The sequence below is a fragment of the Myxocyprinus asiaticus genome, chromosome 40 (assembly GCF_019703515.2).
Source record: "Myxocyprinus asiaticus isolate MX2 ecotype Aquarium Trade chromosome 40, UBuf_Myxa_2, whole genome shotgun sequence".
Lineage (NCBI taxonomy): Eukaryota > Metazoa > Chordata > Actinopteri > Cypriniformes > Catostomidae > Myxocyprinus > Myxocyprinus asiaticus.
In genome coordinates, this window is record NC_059383.1 from 38832053 (window position 1) to 38859802 (window position 27750).

A 27750-nucleotide genomic window follows, 5' to 3' on the forward strand; every position below is an offset into this window, starting at 1 on the left:
TTCAGGTCAAGGGGCAATGCCCATGTTCCCGGATAAACTATGTCTGGAATCTATTCATACTACTCACCTGCATACCTAAAGAACTTACTTTTTTACCTGCTGAGAAGTGTGTTCTTCATCAAATACAGTGCATACTCTGACAGTACATGATTTTGAATCCAGCTAATATATTTATAGCAACTTTCTCAATGATAACACAACCAATTAATAACATAGATGTTTGAAGGTAACTCGATTGCCTTCTTGAGTACATCACGATAACGCAAGAACGTGCATGAGGCATGTTTAACCAGACCACGCAATGGCAATGTGATGGCCAAGTGCTCACATCTGCGTTCTTGTACTTGCATGGAGTATGATTTGGCCTTTGATATCAACACACCTGAAACTCCACTTGACCAATCAGATTGGAGGATGGGAACAAATATATTGTGAAAAAGTACTACAAAGGTCATGAGAAATCTTTCTTAGCAATTGCTAAAATTTAAGAGAATGGCAGCATTGTCCGTGAAGGGTTAAACTCTAAACTACAATTAATCCAAAGACTTTTCAGTTGTTATAATTTGAGGAGGATCATTGTGGTCTACAGCTGAATTCTTGAGCAGAGAATGAGATACCAAATTCCTCAATTCTGTTCTGTTCAAAATAGGCCTTCATCACAGTCCACGTGTGGTCACATCCGGCTCCGAATAGTAGTGTAACCAAACATTCGCCCATCGATCTGTCTGTGAACGATTGCAGTTTTTCTAAATAAATTATGCCAACTTGGATGCACATGGCAGTAAATATCAGCCACTTAATCGTTTCTTTGGAGTAACTCAGCACTTCACCATGTGTTATCTACTACTTTAATGTGTAATAGTATCTGAGCGTGCTGTTCAGTTTACTCCCAGAGGATTAATGTGCTCAACTCAAGTCCGAAGAGACTTTACTGTTTTAATATCGTTGTTTTCATTATTGCAGCATGCTTATCTCCCATTTGTGAATATAATACAGTTGTAGACACTGGGACAGTTTCATCTCTATGTTTTATTTACATTGCCTTCAGACGCGACTCGCGAGTGGACGTGTCAATCATCGTACTCAAACCATGAGGATATAACTCCACGTTTGCAACGATTTAACCAGTTAATTTCTGTAATCAGACTCTGGGATGGAAATGTTTCTTTATTTGATCATTATCATCACAAATACTTTGTAGAATCTTTACTCGGAATATATGTGGACACTGTCGTTGAAACAAACTGCAGCGGAAGTTGTTTTACGCTACTCAGCGAAACTTCCGCTCAGAGAACGTGGAAGTTTGATAAAGGCCTATGAAACTGTTTTATGGATTTTGTTTTTACCAGCAGAATTGTGAAACACCAAAATCAATCTATCTATCTATCTATCTATCTATCTATCTATCTATCTATCTATCATTCTATTTTTCTATCTATCTATCTATCTATCTGTCTGTCTGTCTGTCTATCTATCTGTCTGTCTGTCTGTCATCTATCTGTCTATCTATCTATCTGTCTGTCTGTCTATCATCTCTCTGTCTGTCGGTCTATCATCTTTCTATCTGTCTGTCTGTCCATTCGTCCATCCATCCATCCATCCATCCATCCATCATCTATCCATCCGTACGTCCCTCCCTCCATCTATCTATCTAACTGTCCATCAGTCTGTTCGTCCATCTGTCTGTCTGTCTACCCATCTATCTATCTGTCTGTCTGTCTATCTATCTGTCTGTCTGTCTGTCATCTATCCATCCATCCATCTATCTGTCTGTCTATCCATCCATCATCTATCCATCCATCCGTCTGTCCGTCCGTCCGTCTGTCTATCTATCTAACATCTGTCTGTGTGTCTGTCTGTCCATCCGTCTGTCTATTTGTCTATCTATCTATCTATCTATCTATCTATCTATCCATCCATCATCTATCCATCCATCCATCTGTCTGTCCGTCCATCTATCTAACATCTGTCTGTGTGTCTGTCTGTCCATCCATCTGTCTGTCTGTCTATCTATCTGTCAGTCTATCAATCCATCCATCCATCCATCTATCTACAGTGCATCCGGAAAGTATTCACAGCGCTTCACTTTTTCCACATTTTGTTATGTTACCGCCTTATTCTAAAATGGATTAAATTAATTATTTTCCTCAAAATTCTACAAACAATACCCCATAATGACAATGTGAAAGAAGTTTGTTTGAAATCTTTGCAAATTTATTTAAAATTAAAAAAGAAAAAAAAAAAATCACCTGTACATAAGTATTCACAGCCTTTGCTCAATACTTTATTGAAGCACCTTTGGCACCAATTACAGCCTCAAGTCTTTTTGAGTATGATGCTACAAGCTTGGCACACCTATTTTTGGGCAGTTTCTCCCATTCTTCTTTGCAGGACCTCTCAAGCTCCATCAGGTTGGATGGGGAGCATTGGTGCACAGCCATTTTCAGATTTCTCCAGAGATATTTAATCGGGTTCAAGTCTGGGCTCTGGCTGGGCCACTCAAGGACATTCACAGAGTTGTCCCGGAGCCACTCCTTTGTTATCTTGGCTGTGTGCTTAGGGTCGTTGTCCTGTTGGAAGATGAACCTTCACCCCAGTCTGAGGTCCAGAGTGCTCTGGAGCAGGTTTTCATCAAGGATGTCTCTGTACATTGCTGCATTCATCTTTCCCTCGATCCTGACTAGTCTCCCAGTTCCTGCCGCTGCAAAACATCCCCACAGCATGATGCTGCCACCACCATGCTTCACTGTAGGGATGGTATTGGCCAGATGATGAGTGGTGCCTGGTTTCCTCCAGACATGATGCTTGCCATTCAGGCCAAAGAGTTCAATTTTTGTTTCTCATGGTCTGAGAGTCCTTCAGGTGCCTTTTGGCAAACTCCAAGCGGGCTGTCATGTGCCTTTTACTGAGGAGTGGCTTCCGTCTGGCCACTCTACCATACAGGCCTGACTGGTGGAGTGCTGCAGAGATGGTTGTTCTTCTGGAAGGTTCTCCTCTCTCCACAGAGAAATGCTGGAGCTCTGTCAGAGTGACCATCAGGTTCTTGGTCACCTCCCTGACTAAGGCCCTTCTCCCCCGATCGCTCAGTTTGGCCGGGCAGCCAGCTCTAGGAAGAGTCCTGGTTGTTCCAAACTTCTTCCATTTACGGATGATGGAGGCCACTGTGCTCATTGGGACCTTCAATGCTGCAGAAATGTTTCTGTACCCTTCCCCAGATCTGTGCCTCGATACAATCCTGTCTTGGAGGTCTGCAGACAATTCCTTGGACTTCATGGCTTGGTTTGTGCTCTGACATGCACTGATAACTGTGGGACCTTATATAGACAGGTGTGTGCCTTTCCAAATCATGTCCAATCAACTGAATTTATCACAGGTGGACACCAATGAAGTTGTAGAAACATCTCAAGGATGATCAGTGGAAACAGGATGCACCTGAGCTCAATTTTGAGTGTTATGGCAAAGGCTGTGAATACTTATGTACATGTGATTTTTTTATTTCGTTTTTTATTTTTAATAAATTTGCAAAGATTTCAAACAAACTTCTTTCACATTGTCATTATGGGGTACTGTTTGTAGAATTTTGAGGAAAATAATGAATTTAATCCATTTTGGAATAAGGCTGTAACATAACAAAATGTGGAAAAAGTGAAGCGCTGTGAATACTTTCCAGATGCACTGTATCTATCTATCTATCTATCTATCTATCTATCTATCTATCTATCTGTCTGTCTGTCCATCCATCCGTCAGTCTGTCTACCCATCTATCTGTCTGTCCGTCCGTCCGTCCGTCCGTCTATCTATCTGTCTGTCTATCTATCTATCTATCTATCTGTCTGTCTGTGTCTGTCTGTCTATCTGTCTGTCTGTCTCTCTGTCTATCCATCCATCTATCTATCTATCTATCTATCTATCTTACTGTCTGTCTGTCTGTATGTCTGTCTATCCATCCATCATCTATCCATCCATCCGTCTGTCCGTCCGTCCGTCTGTCTATCTATCTAACATCTGTCTGTGTGTCTGTCTATCGATCTATCTGTCTGTCTATCTATCTATCTATCTATCTATCTGTCTGTCTGTCTGTCTGTCTATCTGTCTGTCTGTCTCTCTGTCTATCCATCCATCTATCTATCTATCTATCTATCTATCTTACTGTCTGTCTGTCTGTATGTCTGTCTATCCATCCATCATCTATCCATCCATCCGTCTGTCCATCCGTCCGTCTGTCTATCTATCTAACATCTGTCTGTGTGTCTGTCTATCGATCTATCTGTCTGTCTATCTATCTATCTGTCTGTCTGTCTGTCTGTCCATCCGTCTGTCTGTCTACCCATCTATCTATCTTTCTGTCTGTGTGTCTGACTGTCTATCTGTCTGTCTGTATGTCTGTCTATCCATCCATCATCTATCCATCCATCTGTCTGTTTGTCCGTCTATCTATCTAACATCTGTCTGTGTGTCTGTCTATCTATCTATCTGTCTTTCTGTCTATCGCTCTATCTGTCTGTCTATCTATCTATCTGTCTGTCTGTCTGTCTATCTGTCTGTCTGTCTTTCTGTCTATCTATCTGTCTGCCTTTCTGTCTATCTGTCTATCTGTCTGTCCGTCTGTGTAAAATGTATTATTTGTTATATTTGCTATCTTGTCAACAAACGTTCCTAGGAAGTAGGGCATCTTTAATATTCAGGATCCTGTGAAGCGTCAATAAACGCTCTTTCCTCTCATTTCATTTCAGCATTTCATGAATACATTTGCTGGTTTCATTCTTGCGTTCAGAAACGATCTGAGGTCATGCATTCCGGTGATGCTATCTGACATTATTTACCGTATCCTGTGATGATTTCACAGTTCTGTCAGAAACTGTTTCCCCCGCTATTGGGTATATAAAGTGATTAACTGCAGGCCAGCGCCGCTCAACCAATGAACAACAAGAGCAGGAGCGCTTGAAAGACTTTTCCGGCTGTTCCTCTCCAGACGCGCTCAGAGTCTGTGAGCAGCTGTTCATGCGTCATATTCATAATACATTTGGTAAGTTAACAATTTCCTAACTGCTAAACAAACTAAACCAATCTTTACTAATGATGATTATTAAAGGATGATCATGATTTGTGAATTATTTATGTACTTGTTAATTTATTTTTTTATTCTGTTTATTTATTATTTATAATTCACCACCCTATGCCTGCTGTTTGCAGTGTATGATAACCTATATTAACACTTCCTGTGTGAAGGTGGTTTTACTGCATTTCTATTATGTGCACCTCATTTATTTTTTTCTTTTAAATGAAGATTTAAGATTATTAGGCTTTGTGATAGAGTACTGAATACAGAACAGTGGCATTAAACTTTATGGCTGTGCAACCCTGGAGTAACACATTCAAATGCTTGTTGATTATTTGAATAATGAAATAAATCACATGGGTTTTTTTAACATTTATAACTGAAATGTCACTATGTGAAGAATTTCTTGCATCAGCATTTCTGCAGTTTTTATAGGACTGAATTGTTGCTAGAAACCACAAAATGTTACCATGGTACTATCACAATATGTTTCATAATTGACATTGACATTGTTTTGAAAATTCACTTTAATCTAGAGCACAGGAATTGTGATCTAATAGAAATGGTCAAACTAAACACTTACACTAATAGTGTTTCTAAAGACTGGGCTTACACTTACAATGGAAGTCAATGGGGCCAATTTTTGGAGGGTTTAAAGGCCGAAATGTGAAGCTTATAATTTTATAAACACACTTACATATATACCTCTGTTAAAACTTGTGTATTTTTTGAGCTGTTAAGTTGTTTAAATCGTAACTTTAGGGTTTTAGGGGTTACAGCACTACGTCGTCATGGCAACTAAGTTGTAAAATTGGATATACCTTTAAACAGAAAAAGTTAGTAAGCAATTTTATTATACTATAATCATGTTAGTTTGCATATTGTTCACATCTTGTGGCTATCCTCTTTAAACAGTGAGTATTCTAACGTTTACAGATTGGCCCAATTCACTTCCATTATAAGTGCCTCACTGTCACCCAGATATTTGCTTTTTATTATTTAAAGAAAAGGAGGGACAAGTCGAAATTAATTTCTGTGGTGCTCATTATGCCACAAATGCTGTCACTTGAGCTTAACTTGTTTTAAACCCAGAATATTCCTTTAAGACTTGTGAACTGATAAACCTGCCTGTGCATTCTTAAAGGGATAGTTCACCAAAAAAAAAAAAAAAAAAAAAACATATTCAGTGAATGGTGACTGAGGCTGTGATCCTCTCCATTACTATTCTACAGAAGAAAGAAAGTCACAGGGGTTTGGAACTGGATAGAAAGTGGCGGTGGTAGCATTGTGGATAAAATATCTGTTGGTTGAAACCCAAGAGGTGAGATAAGTGGAATTTACTTTCACTAATCTGCCACTGTGTGAGTCAATAACCCTAGGGGGGGTGAATGTTTATTTAATCATGTGGGTGTTATTTCACTTTAAACCACAAGGGTTTTTTTTTTTAATTTCATCTCATTCAGTCTTTTATTTTTTCCCACTGTTATATGAACTTTAGTAATTGGGGAAAATCAAGTTTAAAGTCATTAGTTTCCTGCTCATGCATTTTTAACTATTGCACAACAAATCTTCCCAGCAGCACAGTGAAGTGATTGTAATATCATTCCTTTCAGAATGACTGTTTATAAGATGTGATGTGTGATAGTGTTACGATCCGCACGTGTTATCGGGAAGGCACATTTTTGCAGTCAGTGCCACTCAAAACTAGACTGGTAACTTTGATGTTGTTTTGACAAAGCCATGTGTGAAATGGAAACACTAATAAAAAAAAAAAAACCTTTGAAGTTTACAGATGGATAGACAGAGAAAGAGATACATTTCAAGCAGATTAAAGTGCCTTGTTTACATTAAAATTTGTACATTATTTTGACAGCTGGAGTTTGAGTAGTCTTGGCCTATTTAAAATTACATTAATGTAAGTCTAGGGGATTTGGGAGATTTTTGATCGCAAAAACTCAGCAACCCGAGTCTTGCAGATATAATGCTTATATATAGAAATGCAACCGCAGAAAGTTGAAAGGACACTATTTTACCCCCTTAGGACAAGGAGGTTAGAGGAATATTCCGGGTTCAATACAAGTTAAGCTCAGTCGACAGCATTTGTGGCATAATATTGATTTCCACAAAAAATATTTATGACTTGCCCCTCATTTTCTTTAAAAAAAAAAAGCAAAAATCAGGGCCTGGGTAGCTCAGCGAGTAAAGACGCTGACTACCACACCTGGAGTCGCGAGTTTGAATCCAGGGCGTGCTGAGTGACTCCAGCCAGGTCTCCTAGGCAAACAAATTGGCCCGGTTGCTAGGGAGGGTAGAGTCACATGGGGTAACCTCCTCGTGGTCGCGATTAGTGGTTCTCGCTCTCGGTGGGGCGTGTGGTGAATTGTGTGTGGATGCCATGGAGAATAGCGCGAAGCCTCCACACGCGCTACGTCTCCACGGTAACGTGCTCAACAAGCCACGTGATAAGACGCGCGGATTGACGGTCTCAGACGCGGAGGCAACTGAGATTCATCCTCCGCCACCCGGATTGACAAGAGTCACTACACCACCACGAGGACTTAGAGCGCATTGGGAATTGGGCGTTCCAAATTGGGGAGAAAAAGGGAGAGATAAATAAAGCACAAAGCTGTGTTCCAGTGAGGCACTTACAATGGAAGTGAATGGGGGCCAATTTTTGAATGTTAAAATACTCACTGTTTCAAAAGTATAGCCACAAGGCGTAAACAATATGTGTGTTAAATCACTTACTAACCGCATCTGTGTAAGGTTTTTGACAATTTTACAACTTCGTTTCCATGACGATGTAATGTCAACAAACAATAAAACGACTGTAAAAGTGATGATATAAACAACTTTACAGCTCAAATAATACACAAGTTTTAATGTAAATGCTTTTATAATATTATATGTTTCAAATTTCTGCTTTTAAACCCTCTAAAAATTGGCCCCATTAACTTCCATTGTAAGTGCCTGTCTGGAACATCAATTTTTGCTTTACTTAGGAAAACGAGGGACGAGTCGAAATGTATTTTTGTGGTAATCAACATTATGCCACAAATGCTGTCGATGGAGCTGAACTTGTGTTGAACCTGGAATATTCCTTTAATCAACTCATGCTGTTAATCCAATAAAAATGTAATAAAAAAATATTAGCCAATTAATCAGCCAGGCAGATATATTCACACGACTAAAAGCATTTTAAATATTTTCTGTTTTCAAAACATACACTACCAGTCAACATTTTGGATTCAATCTCTAACTATTAGCCTACTAGTATATAGTAGTAAAGCCATCCAAAATTAAATAATAAACAAAAATTGCACAAATTGAAGTATGGGAACTATGCAGTTTTTTACAGTTATGGTGTTGGCTATAAAATTGGAAATTGGTGTAAGTGGGAAATGGGTAACATGAGTAAGGCAAAGAGGATTTATTTAGTTAAAGATAAGAATGTTTCCGAGGAAGAACTGTGGAAGCATTTCACTGTAAGTTGATTTTCATAACAATGTCTGTCAAATGAATAGGTGTTTTACCCCACAGGCGAATGCCTTTGCTGAATCATCCACACACATACACACACACACACACACACACACACACACACACACACACTGATATCTAATGATAACTCTTACACTATGTGTTACACTGGAAAACATGCTTTGTAATTGTTATTCATGCAGATTTCATTGGTTTAAACATAAAACAGGAAGTGATTTAGCTGATACACTGTGGTTTGCGGAATCTGTCAGCAGACTATCAGCCGACCTGCTAAAATATTCAGAGACACACAAACGCAACACTTCATAACCAACTCAGTTTGGCTTCTTTTGTGATGTGAGACGGATGTCTGTTTAACTGCAGGGTTCAATGAGGGGGACGCTGGTTTTCATCTGTCAGGCTCTGCTGTGGCCTGCCGTTTCAGGTATGTCTGATGTAAATAACATGTATCTGCATTTTTCTGTTGTATGTTGTTGTTGCTGTTTAAATGGTAAAATATGAATCCATAATTGATTTTCATTTTCATGCCCCTTTTCTCCCATCAGCCCTGTTTACAGTGGAGGTAGAGGAGAGAGAGTACAAGGCAGAACTACACAGTGACATCAAACTAGAGTGTAGATTCTCCACAGTCAAAAGAGACTCTGACCTTTCTGTCATATGGCGACGAGTCGAGCCAAATCCCGATGTGGACGTGTATCGGCTGGAGAGAGGTAGAGTAAACCACAACTACACGAGTGCTGCGTTCAAAGAGCGTGCACAGCTTATCCAAGAACTGCTGGATGAAAACCGTGCTGTGTTGCACTTGAAGAAACTCAGGATAAAGGATTCAGGCACATATCAGTGTATCGTGAAATACGGGGATGAAGGAGACTACAAACACGTCACTCTCAATGTTACAGGTGCGCCACTTCTTTAAACACACTACCTGAGATGGCAGCAGGGCAATAGCCCGATGGGTTATGTTAATAATTGTATAATTTCATTCTACCTTTATTGTTTCTGTGGTATACAGCACATATACTGTACACATACATGGAACACAGTATGCATGGAACAGGGTTCCCACTGTTGTGGAAAACCTGTAAATATCATGGAATTTTAAAGTTGTGATTTCCAGGCCTGGAAAAGTCATGGAAATTGATGAAATCTTAAAAGTCATGGGAATGTCTATAGTTCATGTAATTTGTTCTGTTTCTTTCTTTTTTTCTTTTTTTTTTTGCTGCTGTAAAAATATCTCATGAGCTAGATAATGCTCTTATGTAGAGTAAAATGTGGAATTTTATTGGACAAAAACGGTGGGAAGCCTGATAGAATTTGACAAAAATGTAGAACACTACTATACTACTAATGAAACATTTATTGTTGCTAAATGTGTTCTGTTTCACACTCTATTTAAAACAATAATAGGCAGTGTACAGTAAATACTGTTCTGTTTTGAGTTAGTGGTAAGCTAGTATTCCATTCTAAAACATGCAGCGTGATCAGTGTAGTCCGATTCCCGAACAAATGACTCCTATGAGCCGGTTCTTTTGAATGTACAGCATGAAACACACAGCACGACCAGTGTAGTCTGATTCCCGAACAAATGACTCTTACGAGTCGGTTCTTTTGAATGTACAGCATGAAACACACAGCACGACCAGTGTAGTCTGATTCCTAACAAATGACTCCTATGAGTCGGTTCTTTTGTATCCACAATGCAAAGCACACAGCGCCTGCCACTGTAGTCTGATTCACGAACAAATGACTCTTACGAGTCGGTTCTTTTGAATGTACAGCATGAAACACACAGCACGACCAGTGTAGTCTCATTCCCGAACAAATGACTCTTACGAGTCGGTTCTTTTGAATGTACAGCATGAAACACACAGCACGACCAGTGTAGTCTGATTCACGAACAAATGACTCTTACGAGTCGGTTCTTTTGAATGTACAGCATGAAACACACAGCACGACCAGTTTAGTCTGATTCCCGAACAAATGACTCTTACGAGTCGGTTCTTTTGAATGTACAGCATGAAACACACAGCATGACCAGTGTAGTCTGATTCCTAACAAATGACTCCTATGAGTCGGTTCTTTTGTATCCACAATGCAAAGCACACAGCGCCTGCCACTGTAGTCTGATTCACGAACAAATGACTCTTACGAGTCGGTTCTTTTGAATGTACAGCATGAAACACACAGCACGACCAGTTTAGTCTGATTCCCGAACAAATGACTCTTACGAGTCGGTTCTTTTGAATGTACAGCATGAAACACACAGCATGACCAGTGTAGTCTGATTCCTAACAAATGACTCCTATGAGTCGGTTCTTTTGTATCCACAATGCAAAGCACACAGCGCCTGCCACTGTAGTCTGATTCACGAACAAATGACTCTTACGAGTCGGTTCTTTTGAATGTACAGCATGAAACACACAGCACGACCAGTGTAGTCTGATTCCCGAACAAATGACTCTTACGAGTCGGTTCTTTTGAATGTACAGCATGAAACACACAGCACGACCAGTGTAGTCTGATTCACGAACAAATGACTCTTACGAGTCGGTTCTTTTGAATGTACAGCATGAAACACACAGCACGACCAGTGTAGTCTGATTCCTAACAAATGACTCCTATGAGTCGGTTCTTTTCTATCCACAATGCAAAGCACACAGCGCCTGCCACTGTAGTCTGATTCACGAACAAATGACTCTTACAAGTCGGTTCTTTTGAATGTACAGCATGAAACACACAGCACGACCAGTGTAGTCTGATTCCCGAACAAATGACTCCTATGAGCCGGTTCTTTTGAATCTACAGAGCGAAACACACAGCACGACCAGTGTAGTCTGATTCCCGAACAAATGACTCCTATGAGCCGGTTCTTTTGAATCTACAGAGCGAAACACACAGCACAACCAGTGTAGTCTGATTCCTAAACAAATGACTCCTATGAGCCGGTTCTTTTGAATGTACAGCATGAAACACACAGCACGACCAGTGTAGTCTGATTCCCGAACAAATGACTCTTACGAGTCGGTTCTTTTGAATGTACAGCATGAAACACACAGCACGACCAGTTTAGTCTGATTCCCGAACAAATGACTCTTACGAGTCGGTTCTTTTGAATGTACAGCATGAAACACACAGCATGACCAGTGTAGTCTGATTCCTAACAAATGACTCCTATGAGTCGGTTCTTTTGTATCCACAATGCAAAGCACACAGCGCCTGCCACTGTAGTCTGATTCACGAACAAATGACTCTTACGAGTCGGTTCTTTTGAATCTACAGCACGAAACTTACAGCGTGATCTGTGTAGTCCGATTCCCAATGAATGACTCTAACGATTTGTTTCTTTTGAATCTACATCATGAAACATACAGCACTACATTGTCCAATTCTCAAACAAATGACTCTTACGAGCAGGTTCTTTTGAATATACAGTGTGAAACATAAAGCACGACCAGTGTAGTCCGATACCCAAAAGAATGACTCTTATGAGTCGGTTGTTTCAATCTACACCACAAAATATTTTGCAAGAACTTGTTCTCTTAAATTATCTCATCACTTTCTAACAGGCTGCTAAAGGTAAGTAATTGCAATATGAAATGCATTAATATTTGCTATCAAAAGTAGTTAAAGAACCGTTCAGGAGCCAGAATAGTTAAATTCCGAATTCTAACGAATCCCATCCCTAATGTTAGCATTCCATGAAGTGTGCTGTGGTAGTATACTGCACATATTGGCAAATGTAATTTCATCTGGGTATGATTAGAGTTCGATGCATACAGGAAATTTCCATTCTGTGCACAATATACATACTAAATAGTATGTTAGTATGCTATTCTGAACATACAATAGCCACTGTGTTTTAAGCAATCCTGAACACTTCATATGTCGCTCTAAAACCTTCACTCTATCTTATGACTTTAGAATAATGTTTATTGTGTATATGTTTCCAGCTCCTTACACTCCAATAAAGAAAACGGTCAGGCAAACAGGGCGAGATGAAGTCGAGCTCTCCTGTGAGACTAAAGGATACCCGCTGCCTCAGGTGATCTGGAGCGATGGCCAAAACACAAACCTCACAGACAGAATCAACAGCACCACACGCTCCACAGACGAAGATCTTATCAACATCATCAGCAAACTGAGGGTGAAACGAGACCTGGTCAACAACTACACCTGCGCCTTCCTCATGAAGGGTGAAATGAGGCGGACGGCCACCTTCAGTTTACCAGGTGAGTTTATGCCCAACAAGCCTCTAGCCAGACATTCGCTTGGAAGTTATAGCTACTTTTGGGCATACTTTGTTTAAAACTTAACTTCCTTATGCCACTGTCTGCACATTAAAGGAAATAAATTAGCATGCATCACCATTACCATTGCTCATACTTGCTTTAGGGTGAAATATCAAATTCAAACTTTGAAGGTATTGTATTTACACCCCTATAAATCTGTTTTGCCTGAAAGCTGCTGGAAAATAGAGTAACAAATAATCGCTTACATAGTCATCTGCAATAGATCTGTCTGTGTGTGGGTGTCGTTCTCTTTGTGTTTCATCTAAAACGCCCCAACACTCGGGGAAAATCCATCACTCTGTTGTCATGGAAAATCTACCTCGCATGAGACGTAAATGATGGAAAACAAGGGTGAATTTTCAAATCTATAGATTACTGTAGACACATTACTTGACGTTCTACACAAATACACCCCCAGTTCATTTTCTGTTAATTTGACTTTTTCTGAAGAAAATGTCAGCGGTGTTCACCTAACTCGTTGGTGGAAATATTCTGCTTAAAAGATATAGTGACACTAATTCCCATGTTTATTGCACTATGGTAGTAGTAGTACTGCAGTTTGCACAAATTCTTTTATTGCACTAACATGGTAATGTTAATATAGATTTATAAAGATGAGTTCTAGCTCGGAAATGTGACTGGATGAGCCACGTTGAAACCCGACAAATAGGTAGTTGGCATGCAGTTGAAAAGCAGTAATTCTTAAATAATTATTATATATTCCAATTTTCTGAGCTCATATTAATAGAGAGGCTACTTGGAAATATTTAAACTTTTAAAATGTCATTTGAAACACACACACACACACACACACACACACGCACAGCAGAATTTTGAACTGAACTTTAAAAACTCTTATTTAGAATTCGATTTTTTCTACCCAAATTAGAAGCTTCACTTCTCTTTGAGTTTAATTTTTGGCGTAATTTATTCACATTGTGTGCTTATGGTGACTAACTGTGTAGTTGTTGACAGTTTGCATTGTTTAACACCAGCGTTTTCTCTTTTGACAGATGAAATCCCTCGTCACTGTTCTTCTCAGTCTTATGCATGGATTGGAGCCGTGGTGGTTGTGCTTTTGGCCATCGCCCTCACATCTTTTGTCCTGCGCGTGAGGAAAAACGGTAATTTAATTATATTTCAATTGATCCCACCACTTGTTTAGTGAACAAAAACATGTACTTTCACTTTTCACATAAAAAGGTACTATGGAATTACCATGCTTTTTTTTAGAAATACAGTGGCCCCAAAAAGTATCTGGTCACTAAAGTCACACTTAAAAATGTCTGGGGGGCCTGGGTCTCTCAGTGAGTATTGACGCTGACTACCACCCCTGGAGTTGCAAATTTGAATCCAGGGCGTGCTGAGTGACTCCAGCCAGGTCTCCTAAGCAACCAAATTGGCCCGGTTGCTAGGGAGGGTAGAGTCACATGGGGTAACCTCCTCGTGGTCGCTATAATGTGGTTCTCGCTCTCGGTGGGGCGTGTGGTGAGTTGTGCGTGGATGCCGCGGAGAATAGCGTGAAGCCTCCACACGCGCTACGTCTCCACGATAACGCGCTCAACAAGCCACGTGATAAGATGCGTGGATTGACGGTCTCAGACGTGGAGGCAACTGAGATTCATCCTCCGCCACCCGGATTGAGGCAAGTCACTACGCCACCACGAGGACTTAGAGCGCATTGGGAATTGGGCATTCCAAATTGGGGAGAAATGTTTTTTTCTGAATGTCATTGTACAAGTATTATATAACAAAATAGCAAACCAAGTTGCATTTATTTGAAAGAACGATAACACAAGCACACTTTTTGTCAGGTTTTATATGATAAAACATTCGATATATTGTTAAAATACTTCACCAAGACCCCATTTGATTAAGTCATTGAGTATAAATTTAGAAAAGTGTAGTTCTGAGAAAAGCCCTAGCAATACCATGGTTCATGAATATGCTCTTTCAATTAATGTAACCAAATTACATGGTATTACCTTCTGATGCCGTCACTGTACCATGGTACTCTAAGGATTGTTTACACTGAAAACTATTCCATGTTTACTGTTCGTCACAGTCCATTAGTGACAAACGGTGGCATAACCAATGGTGGGCAGGGGTGTGCCTGGGCCCACCCAAATTAGACCTAGGCCCACCCAGAATATTAGAGATTATTCTTTGACTTCAAATGTATATTTAGAAAATAGTTTAAAAATGCATAAATTCTGATTACTGAAAATGTGAAAGAACTGTTTGAACGCGCCGGTTCTCTGTTGTCAAGCAAAATTTTACTGTTTTGTAAAAGACAGTTTAAGTGTTTTTCTGGTTTGTGAGTCTGATCAAATCTCAATCAGATATGTCTGAGTTGCCTTGAAGAGTCATAAGCGTAACCAAATCTATGCATTGTTGATGTCATGTGAGTCAACACCATGTGATAGTACACAGCTTGTAAACACGGAGTTCCCTGTTTCTTCATCTTCATAATATGCAGGAAACAGATAGTTTCTGTCAGGTGACATTAGGTAAATATCATATTTGTCATTCATGTGCTACATGTTATTGACCATCTTTAGTTAAAAAGTTTGTAATAAAAAAAAAAAAAATTATTATTATTATTTTATTTTATTTTTTTAGGTCAAGTTTGTAATTTTTGCATCATTAGCTGTGTTGTAGAGTAACTGCAGTAAAAGTAGTTGCAAATTATTTGTGTTTTTTTTGTTTTTGTTTGTTTGTTTGTTTTTTGCCATTTACACAATAGTGTCGCTTTACAGTAAAAAAAGCTACATTTTCCAACGAGTTGCTCCGTTGCGTCACAAAACGCGTCATTTGTCACATGGGAAATCCAACACGCTAAAACGGTTCCGTGTAGCACTGGGAATTCCGAATCATTTAAGTAAATTGATTCTTTTGGATAGTTGACGTAAATCTGAACTAGCTAAAATAAACGATTCCCTTATTTCTAGCGTTTGGAACTCTGATTCATTTTAGAGAGTCAGTTCTTTCGGATGATTCATGTAAATGAACTAGTTCACATAAATGATTCACTTTTGCCTTCTTTTTCAAGGAGAAATATTCAGTTTATTGCTGTTGTTTATCACTACGTTACAGTTCAGTTTTATACAATAGGGTGATTTCTAGTTTTATTAGTGTATATTAAGTATATAAATGTATGTTCAATTTAATGTTTTGGTAAGACTTTACAATAAACATTAGATAACTACATTAGTTAACATGAACAATACTTTTGCAGCATTTATTAATCTTGGTTCATGTTAATTTCAACATATAGGCTACTAATACATTGTTAAAATGAAAAATGTTATATGTTAACATTAGTTAATGCACTTACAATAAACAATTGTATTTTTATTAACTAACATTAATAAAGATTAATAAATGCTTTAAAAAACATATTGTTCATTGTTTGTTAGTTCGTGATAATTAATGCATTACCTAATGTTAATATATAACGTGCAACCTTATTGTAAAGTGTTACCAATGTTGTCAACCATGCTTTACTATAGTAATACTGTAGTAGCAATGTCTAATTTTGTGGTTACTATGGATTTACTAAAAGTACCATTGTTACACTATTATTGGACATTGGGCTTTCAGTCAGTGCATTTTGTCCCAAGTACCTCATACATAAATTCACTGCTTAGTAATAGTTTGAGAAGCAGCTTTTAGGAGCAACATCAGAGATGCCAAAATAATAAAAGTACACATTTTGCTATTGATAAGTGCTGATCTGTTCTTTCCCACTCTTGAAAGCACCACCCATCACTGTTCTTATGTCAACAGCTGATGATAAGACACAATGATGAAGTGATTACCATGCAACAACAAAAAAAAATGCTCTTTCATTTCCTCTTTTGGGGTTTGACCAAGGGTGAATTCCATTAAATAAACACAAACATTTGTACGTGACTTCTGTTGCTATCTGTTCTCAGATCAGAAAGGAAGAAATAATGAGTCGTCTAAATGTTGTTTCCTGTTGCTGCACCTGTCACCTGCTACAAACACTGACTGTGAGTATTTCAAATCAAATCAAATCAAATCACTTTATTGTCACTCAACCATATACACAAGTGCAATGGTGTGTGAAATTCTTGGGTGCAGTTCCGAGCAACATAGCAGTCGTGACAGTGATGAGACATATACCAATTTACAATAAACATCAGATTCACACAACACAATTTAAACATCTGTTATACACATAATTACACTCAACAATATACAAATAATAACATACACTGTACAGTATACAATACGCGGTTTTTGTTTTGTTTTTTGTTTTTTTGTTTTTTTGTTTTGTTTTTACTATATAGATACACATTATTCAATAAAAATTAAAAAATAAAATATATAAAAAAGTATATATATATATATATATATATATATATATATATATATATATATATATATATATATATATATATATATATATATATAGAATGTACAGTATTGTACTGTATTGACATTCAGGCTGTCGGTTGATAGTCAGTTGTTAAGAGAGAATATAATATAATAATAATATAATTTATGACAGTCCGGTGTGAGATATAAGAGTAATAAAGTGCAGTGCTGATGTATTTTGATCGTGGGAGATCAAGAGTTCAAAAGTCTGATTGCTTGGGGGAAGAAGCTGTCATGAAGTCGGCTGGTGCGGGTCCTGATGCTGCGATACCGCCTGCCTGATGGTAGCAGTGAGAACAGACCATGGCTCGGGTGACTGGAGTCTCTGATGATCCTCCGAGCTTTTTTCACACACCGCCTGGTATATATGTCCTGGAGGGAGGGAAGCTCACCTCCGATGATGTGTCTAGCAGTTCGCACCACCCTTTGCAGGGCTTTGCGGTTGTGGGCGGTGCTATTGCCGTACCAGGCGGAGATACAGCCAGTCAGGATGCTCTCCACAGTGCAGGTGTAGAACCGTGTGAGGATGTGGCAGTTCATTCCAAACTTCCTCAGCCGTCTCAGGAAGAAGAGGTGCTGATGAGCCTTCTTCACAACAACTTCAGTGTGGACGGACCATGTGAGTTCCTCAGTGATGTGGACACCGAGGAACTTGAAGCTGCTGACTCTCTCCACTGGTGCTCCATTGGTGGTGATGGGACTGTGTTCTCTGTCTCTTCTCCTGAAGTCCACCACAAGCTTCTTTGTCTTGCTGACATTGAGGGAGAGGTTGTGCCCCTGACACCAGTGTGTCAGAGTGTGCACCTCCTCTCTGTAGGCTGTTTCATCATTGTCAGTGATCAGACCTACCACCATCGTATCATCAGCAAACTTAATGGTGGCATTGGAGCTGTGTGTTGCCACACAGTCATGTGTGTACAAGGAACACAGTTGACATAATTACTTCAAATCCCACCACAGCAAGTATTTGTGCTGACTCAGTGTTCATAAAGACTTAGATTTCACTATAAAGTGACTGTAAAAGCATTTGAGATTATAAGGTACAGCCTTAAGGAATTAATCTGTAGATATTGTTAAATTATCAGCAGCACATAAGTGGCACAAATACCAAAGGATATTTTATTCAAAACTAAAATTCTGTTGTTGCAAACCTGCATGAATTTATTTCTTACGTGGAACACAACAGTAGAATATTTGGCGAAAGCATGCAGTAACCGGGGGGCGTATGTCAACTCTTGTTCTGTGCTAACACATTTTGTGTTCCCGGTCAAAAATGACCGGCCCACTAAGATTGTTTATAAAGCTCTCATATTGCATATATTATCACAAGTCTTTTTATCAACTTCTTTTTTAGTAATTATGACATGTTTGTACTCCTTTTTTGAACATATTTAATATATATATATATATATATATATATATATATATATATATATATATATATATATATATATATATATATATATATATTTATTTATTTATTTTTTTTTTTTGATAGAAGGAATAATTGTGAGCTTGTACCGAGCCAGTGGGGGATACTCCCTGCATAATTATACATAATTATACTTATGTATAATTACATAATACATTAATAACCACTTGTTTGATCTGAACAAAACAGGTGTTATTTTAAAGCTTAGAATCTGAGCGGGGCCTGGGTATCTCAGCGAGTATTGACCCTGACTAACACCCCTGGTGTCGCAAGTTCGAATCCAGGGTGTGCTGAGTGACTCCAGTCAGGTCTCCTAAGCAACCAAATTGGCCCAGTTGCTAGGGAGGGTAGAGTGACATTGGGTAACCTCCTCATGGTCGTGATTAGTGGTTCTCACTCTTAATGTGGCACGTGGTAAGTTGTGCGTGGATCACGGAGAGTAGCATGAGCCTCCACATGCTGTGAGTCTCCGCAGTGTCATGCACAACGAGTCACGTGATAAGATGCACGGACTGACGGTCTCAGAAGTGGAGGCAACTGAGACTTGTCCTCCACCACCCAGATTGAGGTGAGTAACCACACCACCGTGAGGACCCACTAAGTAGTGGGAATTTGCCATTCCAAATTGGGAGAAAAGGGGATGAAAAAAAAAGCTTAGAATCTGGACTTTACAATGCATATAGTTGATCGTACTGATTCTTAAATAATGCTTTTTAATTTGCTGACAAATAAGAACTGTTTCGTTCTCATCATTTGCAAATTTGTTATCACAACAATTATATTCAGAGTTGGTAAAACCATAAAAAAGATTAGATGCTCCTGAACACTTAATATTTCTGTATTTTGTAGTCTAATCCATTCATTTCCAATGGCCGGTCATTTTTGACCGGGAACACAACATATGTAACAAAATGAAATAAAACCAAAGAAATTGAAAGAAAATGGTCCAGTTTTGTGTGTGTGTTTTCAGATACCATATGTGAACAAAGTCAAGGAATTTTATTCCAATTGGATTAAGTAAAAAAAAATAAAATAAATAAAAGTTAAATCCTAAAATAAAAAAGTTGTCCGGGTCAAAATGACCGGAACACAACATAAGGGATAAGCTCCAAAAATGATAAAACCACCATGAAATTAGTCCGTTCAACTTGTGCGCTATATTCCAAGTCTTCTGTATCATATGATAGCTTTTTGTCTCATAACCAAGCACAGATTTTCAGAACACCACCTTAAATTTTGGACTGTATGTCACAAAAAGCTATAGTATGACTTCAGAAGACTTGGAATATAGCGGAAAAGTTGTATGGAATGACATTAGAGTGTGTAAATAATGACAGAATTTTCATTTTAGGTTTTTACTTACTGAAGAATATTTCTCATATCTGATTCAATGTTTTGGCTCCTTCTTTTCCCAGCTTTACTGACGGAAAACAAGAATAGACCAGATACATGTAAGACAACTTTAGAAGGTAAAGTTTCATTTCATTTATTTATTTAAAGTGTGTTTATTATGTATATGTAACGGTGGCCATACCTGTGCAATGTGTATAAACCTCACTCTCCTGACCTCAAGAGGGGCACTAGCGACTGACGCTAGCGCACCCGCCTCCCATGCCGGAGACACTGATTCGAGTCCCGTACGGAGCGGGTACAACAGGAGTGTCACATATAATACCTAATGTTTAAACTGCTTTAAAATGCTTTATAACTGTTGTGCCCTTGAGCGAGGCATTTTAACCCAGGCTAAGGCAGATGCTTCTTTACAGTGCACAATAATTTGTCTCGAATGAAATGTTGACCAGCACAAACCAGTATAAACTTGCATTAATCTGGATGGAAACTCATGCTGATGTAAGCTGGCCTTTTTTGCAGGGTGTCTAGCCTGCACATATCAGGAAGTCTCATATGTTATTGAATCACTGCAGCATATTGTGAATTCAGTTGATATGAGCATTAGTCATAAATGTTAGTCAAGTGGAAAATGCTTACTGTTTTATTTTGCTGCTCTGTAACACTTTTTTGGTTTTGCTTTGTATAGTAACCTCAGAAAAGCCTGAAGCTCTGAAGGAGGTGTTAACACAACAATATTCACAGATCATCACAAACACACAAATGAAAAGCAGATTTGCGTCATACTGCGCCAATGTGCTGCCACATGCGCTTTACACAAAGTAAGTGCCTTTATGTGTGGGTTTTGTTAACCCATTCATGCACAGATCTTTCCCAGAGAAGTCTTAGATACAATTTAGAGATAGGCAATACCACTTATTTTCTTCGCTGATAGCGCTGATATTGTTACTAGTAGAGATACTGCTATTATTATTATTATTATTATTATTATTATTGTGATTTCTGAGGATAAAATGCTAATTTGAGCTATTTAACATTATTTAAGAGCAATAATTTATATATGTACTGTATGGGCCTAAACTGCAAAATATAGCAAAAAAAACCACAAACACAATTACTCGTAGATTTACAGAGAACTTACTCATAGATTAACACAGTACAATAAATCAAACACACACCAGTCGAGACTGTTCAATGAATTCCATGTTAAACCATGTCATTTCTACTTCTTGACTCCAGAGAAGGACAATCCCTGAACATTGCTTCCATCCTGCCTGATAAGAGGCAAACTATCCTTCTCCTGGGAGAACCAGGCAGCGGCAAAACCACTGTAGCACAAATAATGTCCTCCTGCTGGGTTCAGAGTATCACGACAGACCCCTTCAACATTCACAGACTCCAACCGGTTGTGCTGGTGGACTGTAGTGAAGCACAAGGAGATTTTTTCCAAGTGGTCAAATCAAGCATGACTCCTGAAACACCGTTAGACGAGTGTGATCTGAAAGAGATGCTTTTGGGACCAACGGATTGTTTAGTAATTCTGGATGGCTACCGAGAGGGGAATACAGACTTGGATGAAACGCTCAGGACGTTTCTATCAGAGCGTCAGACGTGTAGGGTTTTGGTGACGTCTCGTACAGGCGAGTGTCCAGCCTTGGAGAACAGAGTCAGGACAGTACTGCAACTTATTCCGAGACCGGAAGAGTATGGATCATGAACTTATAGAGGCAAATAGAGGCATTTTATTTTGGCACAGACAGTGATCCTGACATTTCACTTTTTTATACATACTGCGTATACATAAAATGTTGCTATTTTTTTTTTTTTAAATGTTGCTATACTGCAGTGCGCAAATTCAGCAAGTTACCTGCATATGAATGTTTAACAATGATTATTCTTGTCATTCAGTGTATTTCCTGTCTTCTGGTAACTTCTAGCATGAGAATGAAAGGCCCTACACTTCAAATCTTTTCTTTAATCAGTATTCTTGCCTTGTTTTCCAGTAAAAATATCCTAAAAACAAGAAAAATTTACTTGAAAAGCACAATTGCATGATTTAAAGACTTGTTATTCACCCCTGCGAGTTCAAATCCAGGGTGTGCTGAGTGACTCCAGCCAGGTCTCCTGAGCAACCAAATTGGCCCGGTTGCTAGGGAGGGTAGAGTCACATGGGGTAACCTCCTCGTGGTCGCGATTAGTGGTTCTCGCTCTCAATGGGGCGCGTGGTGAGTTGTGTGTGGATGCCGCGGAGAATAGCGTGAAGCCTCCACATGCACTACGTCTCCGCGGTAACGCGCTCAACAAGCCACGTGATAAGATGCGCAGATTGACGGTCTCAGACGTGGAGGCAACTGAGATTCATCCTCCGCCACCCGGATTGAGGCGAGTCAACTACACCACCACGAGGACTTAGAGCGCATTGGGAATTGGCCATTCCAAATTGGGGAGAAAAAGGGAGAGAAAAAAAAAAGACTTGTTATTAGATAATATGTCTTGAAATAAGTTTATTTTTCTCACCCCATTGGCAATATTTTTCTTATTTTAAGCACATAATGACATTTTTGTGACATGTATACTTAAAGCAAGAAAAATCAACTTGCCAATGAGCTAAGAAAAACTTAATGCAAGATGAAGTCTTAATATCTGACTTCATCTTATTTTTATAGATTTTTACTGGAAAACCAGACAAACTATGATAAGAAAAAGATTTTTCCAGTGCAGAGAAATAACATAATCTGGCAGTAGATCAAACCATTTTGCAAATTCATGAATTCAACTGTATGTTGCAAAGACCAAGTAGAGGAAAAGAGAAATGAGAGCTTGATAATGAATCATTATTGCTACACCCTGCACTTGTTATATGACAGTAATAAATAGCTGCGGTTCAGCTGTTACAGGAATAAAGTAGGTTAGGTTTTACAACTCATTGTCATTACTAACCATTTAGACGAAGTTTCACATAAATCATCTTATAAATGTCAACCTTTAAACTTTGTCGTAATGACTGCACTTTATATTTTTATTTGTTTATAGTATGTCATGATTTGTATAAAATTGCTAGTGAAAAATTTTGTACTTTTGTTCTCTTGTTACAATATATTGAAAGTGTTATTTTGAAATAAAATCTTTTTGAAAGGCTTTGCAGCTGATTTTATGGGTTTCATGGATGCAAGAGTTTTGCAGAATGTCTTTTCTTGCATTCTCAAATGCTACTGACTCTAGTTTGTTTCACTTTCATTATGGTTTGACACTAAACAGGATTAACTTCCATTTCTGAGAAATATCTCTCAACTTTAACGGGCAGTGAAAATAGGGAAGTGCATGTTTCCCGCAAAGGGAGGCCAAAATAATAATTTTAAAAAAGCCTACAAGTTTTCTGGATTTAGTTTATCTAAAGTTGCTCTTCTTAAAGTTGCTCTTCTTAAACTATTATGATACAATGCAAAAACAGATGAAAAGCATCTTGAGCAAAGATCAAAGCTTGAAAGAACAGCAGCAGATAAACAGTCAGATAATGGAATGGGAATTTCAGTTGCAAAAGCTACACAAAAGTTACAAAAATCCCCATCATATACACAAACTGTGAAAAGTGAATGTGTTGATGTTACTAAAGAGCTGATCTGACTCTTAAAGGAATATTCCAGGTTCAATACAAGTTAAGCTCAATTAACAGCATTTGTGGGATAATTCCTCAAAAATTATTTTGACACCCTTTGTTTATTTAAAAATTGCGGTAACATTGAGGCACTTACAGTGATCAATGGGGCCAGTCCATAAACATTCAAGTGCACATTGTCTCAAAAGTATAGGCACATGACGCAAACATTATGTGTGTTAACATGATTTTTGTGCGATCCTTACTGTGTAAAGTTATATCTAATACCTGTATTACAGGGTTTGTTATCATATTGGATATAACTTTACCCTGATAAGGTTAACAAGTAATTTTATGACACTAAAATCATGTTTACACACACATTGTTTATATCTTGTGTCTATACTTTTGAAACAGTGAGTATTTAAATGTTTGCAGATTGACCCCATTAACTTCCATTGTAAGTGCCTCACTGTAACCAGTTTTTGCTTATTTATTTTTTAATAAATGAGGGGTGTCAAAAAAATAAATAAAATAAATTATATATATATATATATATATATATATATATATATATATATATATATATATATATATAACAAAAAAATAAACAAAAAAAAAACAAAAAAAAACAAAAAAAAAAAAAAAATATATATATATATATATATATATATATATATATATATATATATATATATATTTTTTTTTTTAATTTATTTATTTATTTATTTATTTTTTTGTGGTAATCAACATTATGCCAAAAATGCTGTCTATTGAGCATAACTTGTATTGAACCTGGAATATTTCTTTAAATTTACTTCTGTTGGTGTAACCTAATGTAGTCAGATTGATTCAGTCATATGAAAGAATATTTCGACTTGATTAAATCCAGTTCATTTAGATGTTCGCACATGAGGCACATTTTTAGGATAGCTAGCAAAACACTTTAAGTTTTATAGTGTATAATGCCACCAAACTAGATCAGATAAGACAGAACTATTTGGGCATAGAAGGATTCCCCGCAGATCTTAACCACTGATATTTCCTTATACAGAAAATAATCCACCCAGCTAAACAATAAAAAGGATCTTTCTTTGTTATTCCTTCTGCTTCCTTCCTTTGTATACTAATACTAAATAAATACACACTGCAAAGTTTTGGGAGTGACAAAGATAACCCCTAAATTGTGTGTGTTTCCAAAAGAGATTTTACGGCATTAAGAACAAGTTGTTCAGTTTGGTTCTGAGACACTATATGTGGATTAAGAGAAAATTCAGTCGTCACTGCCTGAGTGACGACTGAAGTTATAACTTGTTAAGAAGTTATATTTTGCATAAAGAAAATAAAGTCTACATTTAGGACTGTAACAAGGTTTTTAACACTCTTGACAAGGAGGAAGCAGTAGCCAGTTAAACAATCCATGTCATTTTTTCTCTCTCTCTCACACACACACACACAAACACACACACAGCCAAATTCGTGTGTCATTCTCTCTCTCCCCTCTCAGTCTGAACTGCCCCTTTTTATCTCTCTCCGCTCTCACTGCAAAACACAAATAGTTGTTAGAGACACACACAGGTGGGACTCCTTACCGCTCTCATCTCCCAGTCTCACTCTCCATTCACAAATCGGCGCTCAACCGCATCCCCACCTCCACAAGCACTTTTACGATTTTTTGCATTGTGACATTATTTTCAGGACACTTAAGCACATTTTACCCCCTTAATTCGCATTAACATGTCCAGACGTTTTACTTTTCCCATTGTTTTCAATGATGATTCTCATTACCGTAACAGTTAAAATGATGCTGTTTTACAATGATTTTTAAATTAAAATCAGTGAAAATTAAAGACAGCATCAAGAGAGTACTACTATAAACTTTGCAATTTAAATAATAAATCGACTGAGTTTTATTTGTTCATTTTTTTGCGTTGCGGTAATGAGAATTCGGGGGTAAAATGCGCTTCATGTTACATATGCAAAATATAATTTCTTATTTGTTTCTTTTGATTTTGGAGTAAAATAGAAACGGGACATTTTCTTGACAGATTTCGTGAGAATCACCCACCCCAGTGTGAACGTGGCCCAAGTTAACAGATGTACAAAGTCACATTTCTATTCCAGTGTCAAGTTCAAAGCTTGAACTTGCATTTTAAATGTAACTGGGTAAAATTAGATTTATTGATGTTGATGACTTTATTAATGTCATAGTGTGATTTTATCTTTTTTTTCTGATCTCCTCACAACAACATTTTAATTTAGTTATGCACTGTAAAAATAAATAAATAAATCTGTTTAATTTGCAGTAAAATACCGGCAGCTGTGGTTGCCAGAAATTTACCGTAAAAAATACAGTGACCATGTTTCAGGCTTTACGGGGTGTAAATTTGATGCCTGTAGATTTTACGGTTCACTACCGTTTATATTATTAAATTATATAAACTTCATATGCTTAACTTCTGGAACTACAAAAATCTGCTTTTCACTTTAAAATGGATTATTAATCACCGTAGTAACTACAAAAGATCACATAATGACAAAGTTCATCAAGAGTAACCCTTCCAGGAGCAATAATGAATACACATATAGAGACACAAAACACCATCAGGTTAACACACGTCACACTAAAATAATGCGAGAAACATTAACTAATTAACTACATAAAATATAACACATAACCCAATGTACATAACTGATGTTAAAAATAAGGCGAAACATAACTATTCCCAAAAAATATGATTAAATGGGTCACGCATGGACTTATTTTAATTGTATACAGTAAAATAATACTTTTTAAATCTAATATTTATCCAATATTTTAATACTGTATATTGTAACATAAAATTACATGTTTTGTCTTGTTAAATATATTATAATATTTTTTACCATGTATGTTAAGGTAACTACCTTTTAACCAATTAACATTTTTTATTGTAACATTTTTGCGTTCCTTTACATTTTTTCCAGTGTGGTTTATCCCACCATCAGCGAATGGTCCAGTGTATTCCATCAGCTTTACAGTGAAGTAAGTTTCCAAATACGTTACACCTCCATCTGAAATAGATCACTTCATCCCTGAGGGTCCTGGGGCCGTATTACGGAAACTTCAGATCTAATGTCTTGACTTAAGATCTGACAAGTGAATGAGATCATTCATAAGTTAGTGAAATATAAGATAAGATTCTTTAATTAGGATATTTCTGTAATATGGCCCCTGGCACCTCTGAATAGTTGTATACTGTCTCACAACATATAATATCAGTCATTGTGCAGTTTAGTGTTGTTCATGGTGTCTCACATGAAATGTATCAGATTCTTGTGCGTGACCCAGCTGCCGGTGTTGGTCAACTTTGGATTTGTGTGCTAAAAGTGCTCAATGGACAACACATTTGACCTCAAGTCTGTTTACAGTCATACAGGACTCAATGGTGCTTTCCAAGCAACTCATTTCTGACAACTCGTAAACCTTAATGGTGGACATTATGTAACCACAGACACGGGCTCTGTTCCAAAAGCCATTGAGCTGCCTACATACTGTAGGCATGAAGGCTGTTACAAAAAGTGCTGCCTTCTAAGATACTTTCTTTTGGCTGCATCAAATAGAAGGCAATTCCGAAATGCATTGCAATGACAGACGAAGCGAGAGAATTGTCAATTATAAATATAACTGATTAAATACTAAAAAAGTATCAATAAAGAATATGTCTGGCTTTGTAGACAGCAAGCCAGCTCATTAGGTTTTGTAATCAGGGGGCATTAAACAGCATTGTTTTTTTTTTTTGTTTGTTTGTTTTTTATCCCCTTTTCCTCCCCAATTTCGAATGCCCAATTCCCACTACTAAGTAGGTCCTCGTGGTGGCGTGGTTACTCACCTCAGTCTGGGTGGCAGAGGACAAGTCTCAGTTGCCTCCACTTCTGAGACCATCAATCCACGCATTTTATCACGTGGCTCGCTGTGCATGACACCGCGGAGACTCCCAGCATGTGGAGGCTCATGCTACTCTCCACGATCCATGCACAACTTACCACGTGTCCCATTGAGAGCGAGAACCACTAATCGCGACCACAAGGAGGTTACCCCATGTGACTCTACCCTCCCTAGCAACCGGGCCAATTTGGT

The 27750-nt window shown here is 38.0% G+C and overlaps 1 protein-coding gene across 1 annotated transcript; it reads left to right on the forward strand.

The window, feature by feature from the left end:
• Positions 1 to 4961: 4961 nt before the first annotated feature.
• si:ch211-241b2.5 (programmed cell death 1 ligand 1) lies at positions 4962 to 23173 on the forward strand. The gene is made up of 9 exons (XM_051680957.1): positions 4962 to 5026; positions 8924 to 8984; positions 9106 to 9459; positions 12511 to 12789; positions 13863 to 13973; positions 16788 to 16865; positions 20101 to 20154; positions 20724 to 20856; positions 21275 to 23173. The coding sequence occupies exons 2-9, from the start codon at positions 8930 to 8932 to the stop codon at positions 21750 to 21752; spliced, it is 1542 nt and encodes a 513-aa protein (XP_051536917.1). The 5' UTR covers positions 4962 to 5026; positions 8924 to 8929; the 3' UTR covers positions 21753 to 23173.
• Positions 23174 to 27750: the final 4577 nt, after the last annotated feature.

Excerpts from the sequence above, each read along its gene's own strand:
- si:ch211-241b2.5 (XM_051680957.1), top strand. The coding sequence starts at position 8,930 with ATGAGGGGGACGCTGGTTTTCATCTGTCAGGCTCTGCTGTGGCCTGCC. Across the intron at positions 9,460-12,510 it reads CGTCACTCTCAATGTTACAG|CTCCTTACACTCCAATAAAG; the intron begins GTGCGCCACTTC and ends ATATGTTTCCAG. Across the intron at positions 12,790-13,862 it reads GGCCACCTTCAGTTTACCAG|ATGAAATCCCTCGTCACTGT; the intron begins GTGAGTTTATGC and ends CTCTTTTGACAG.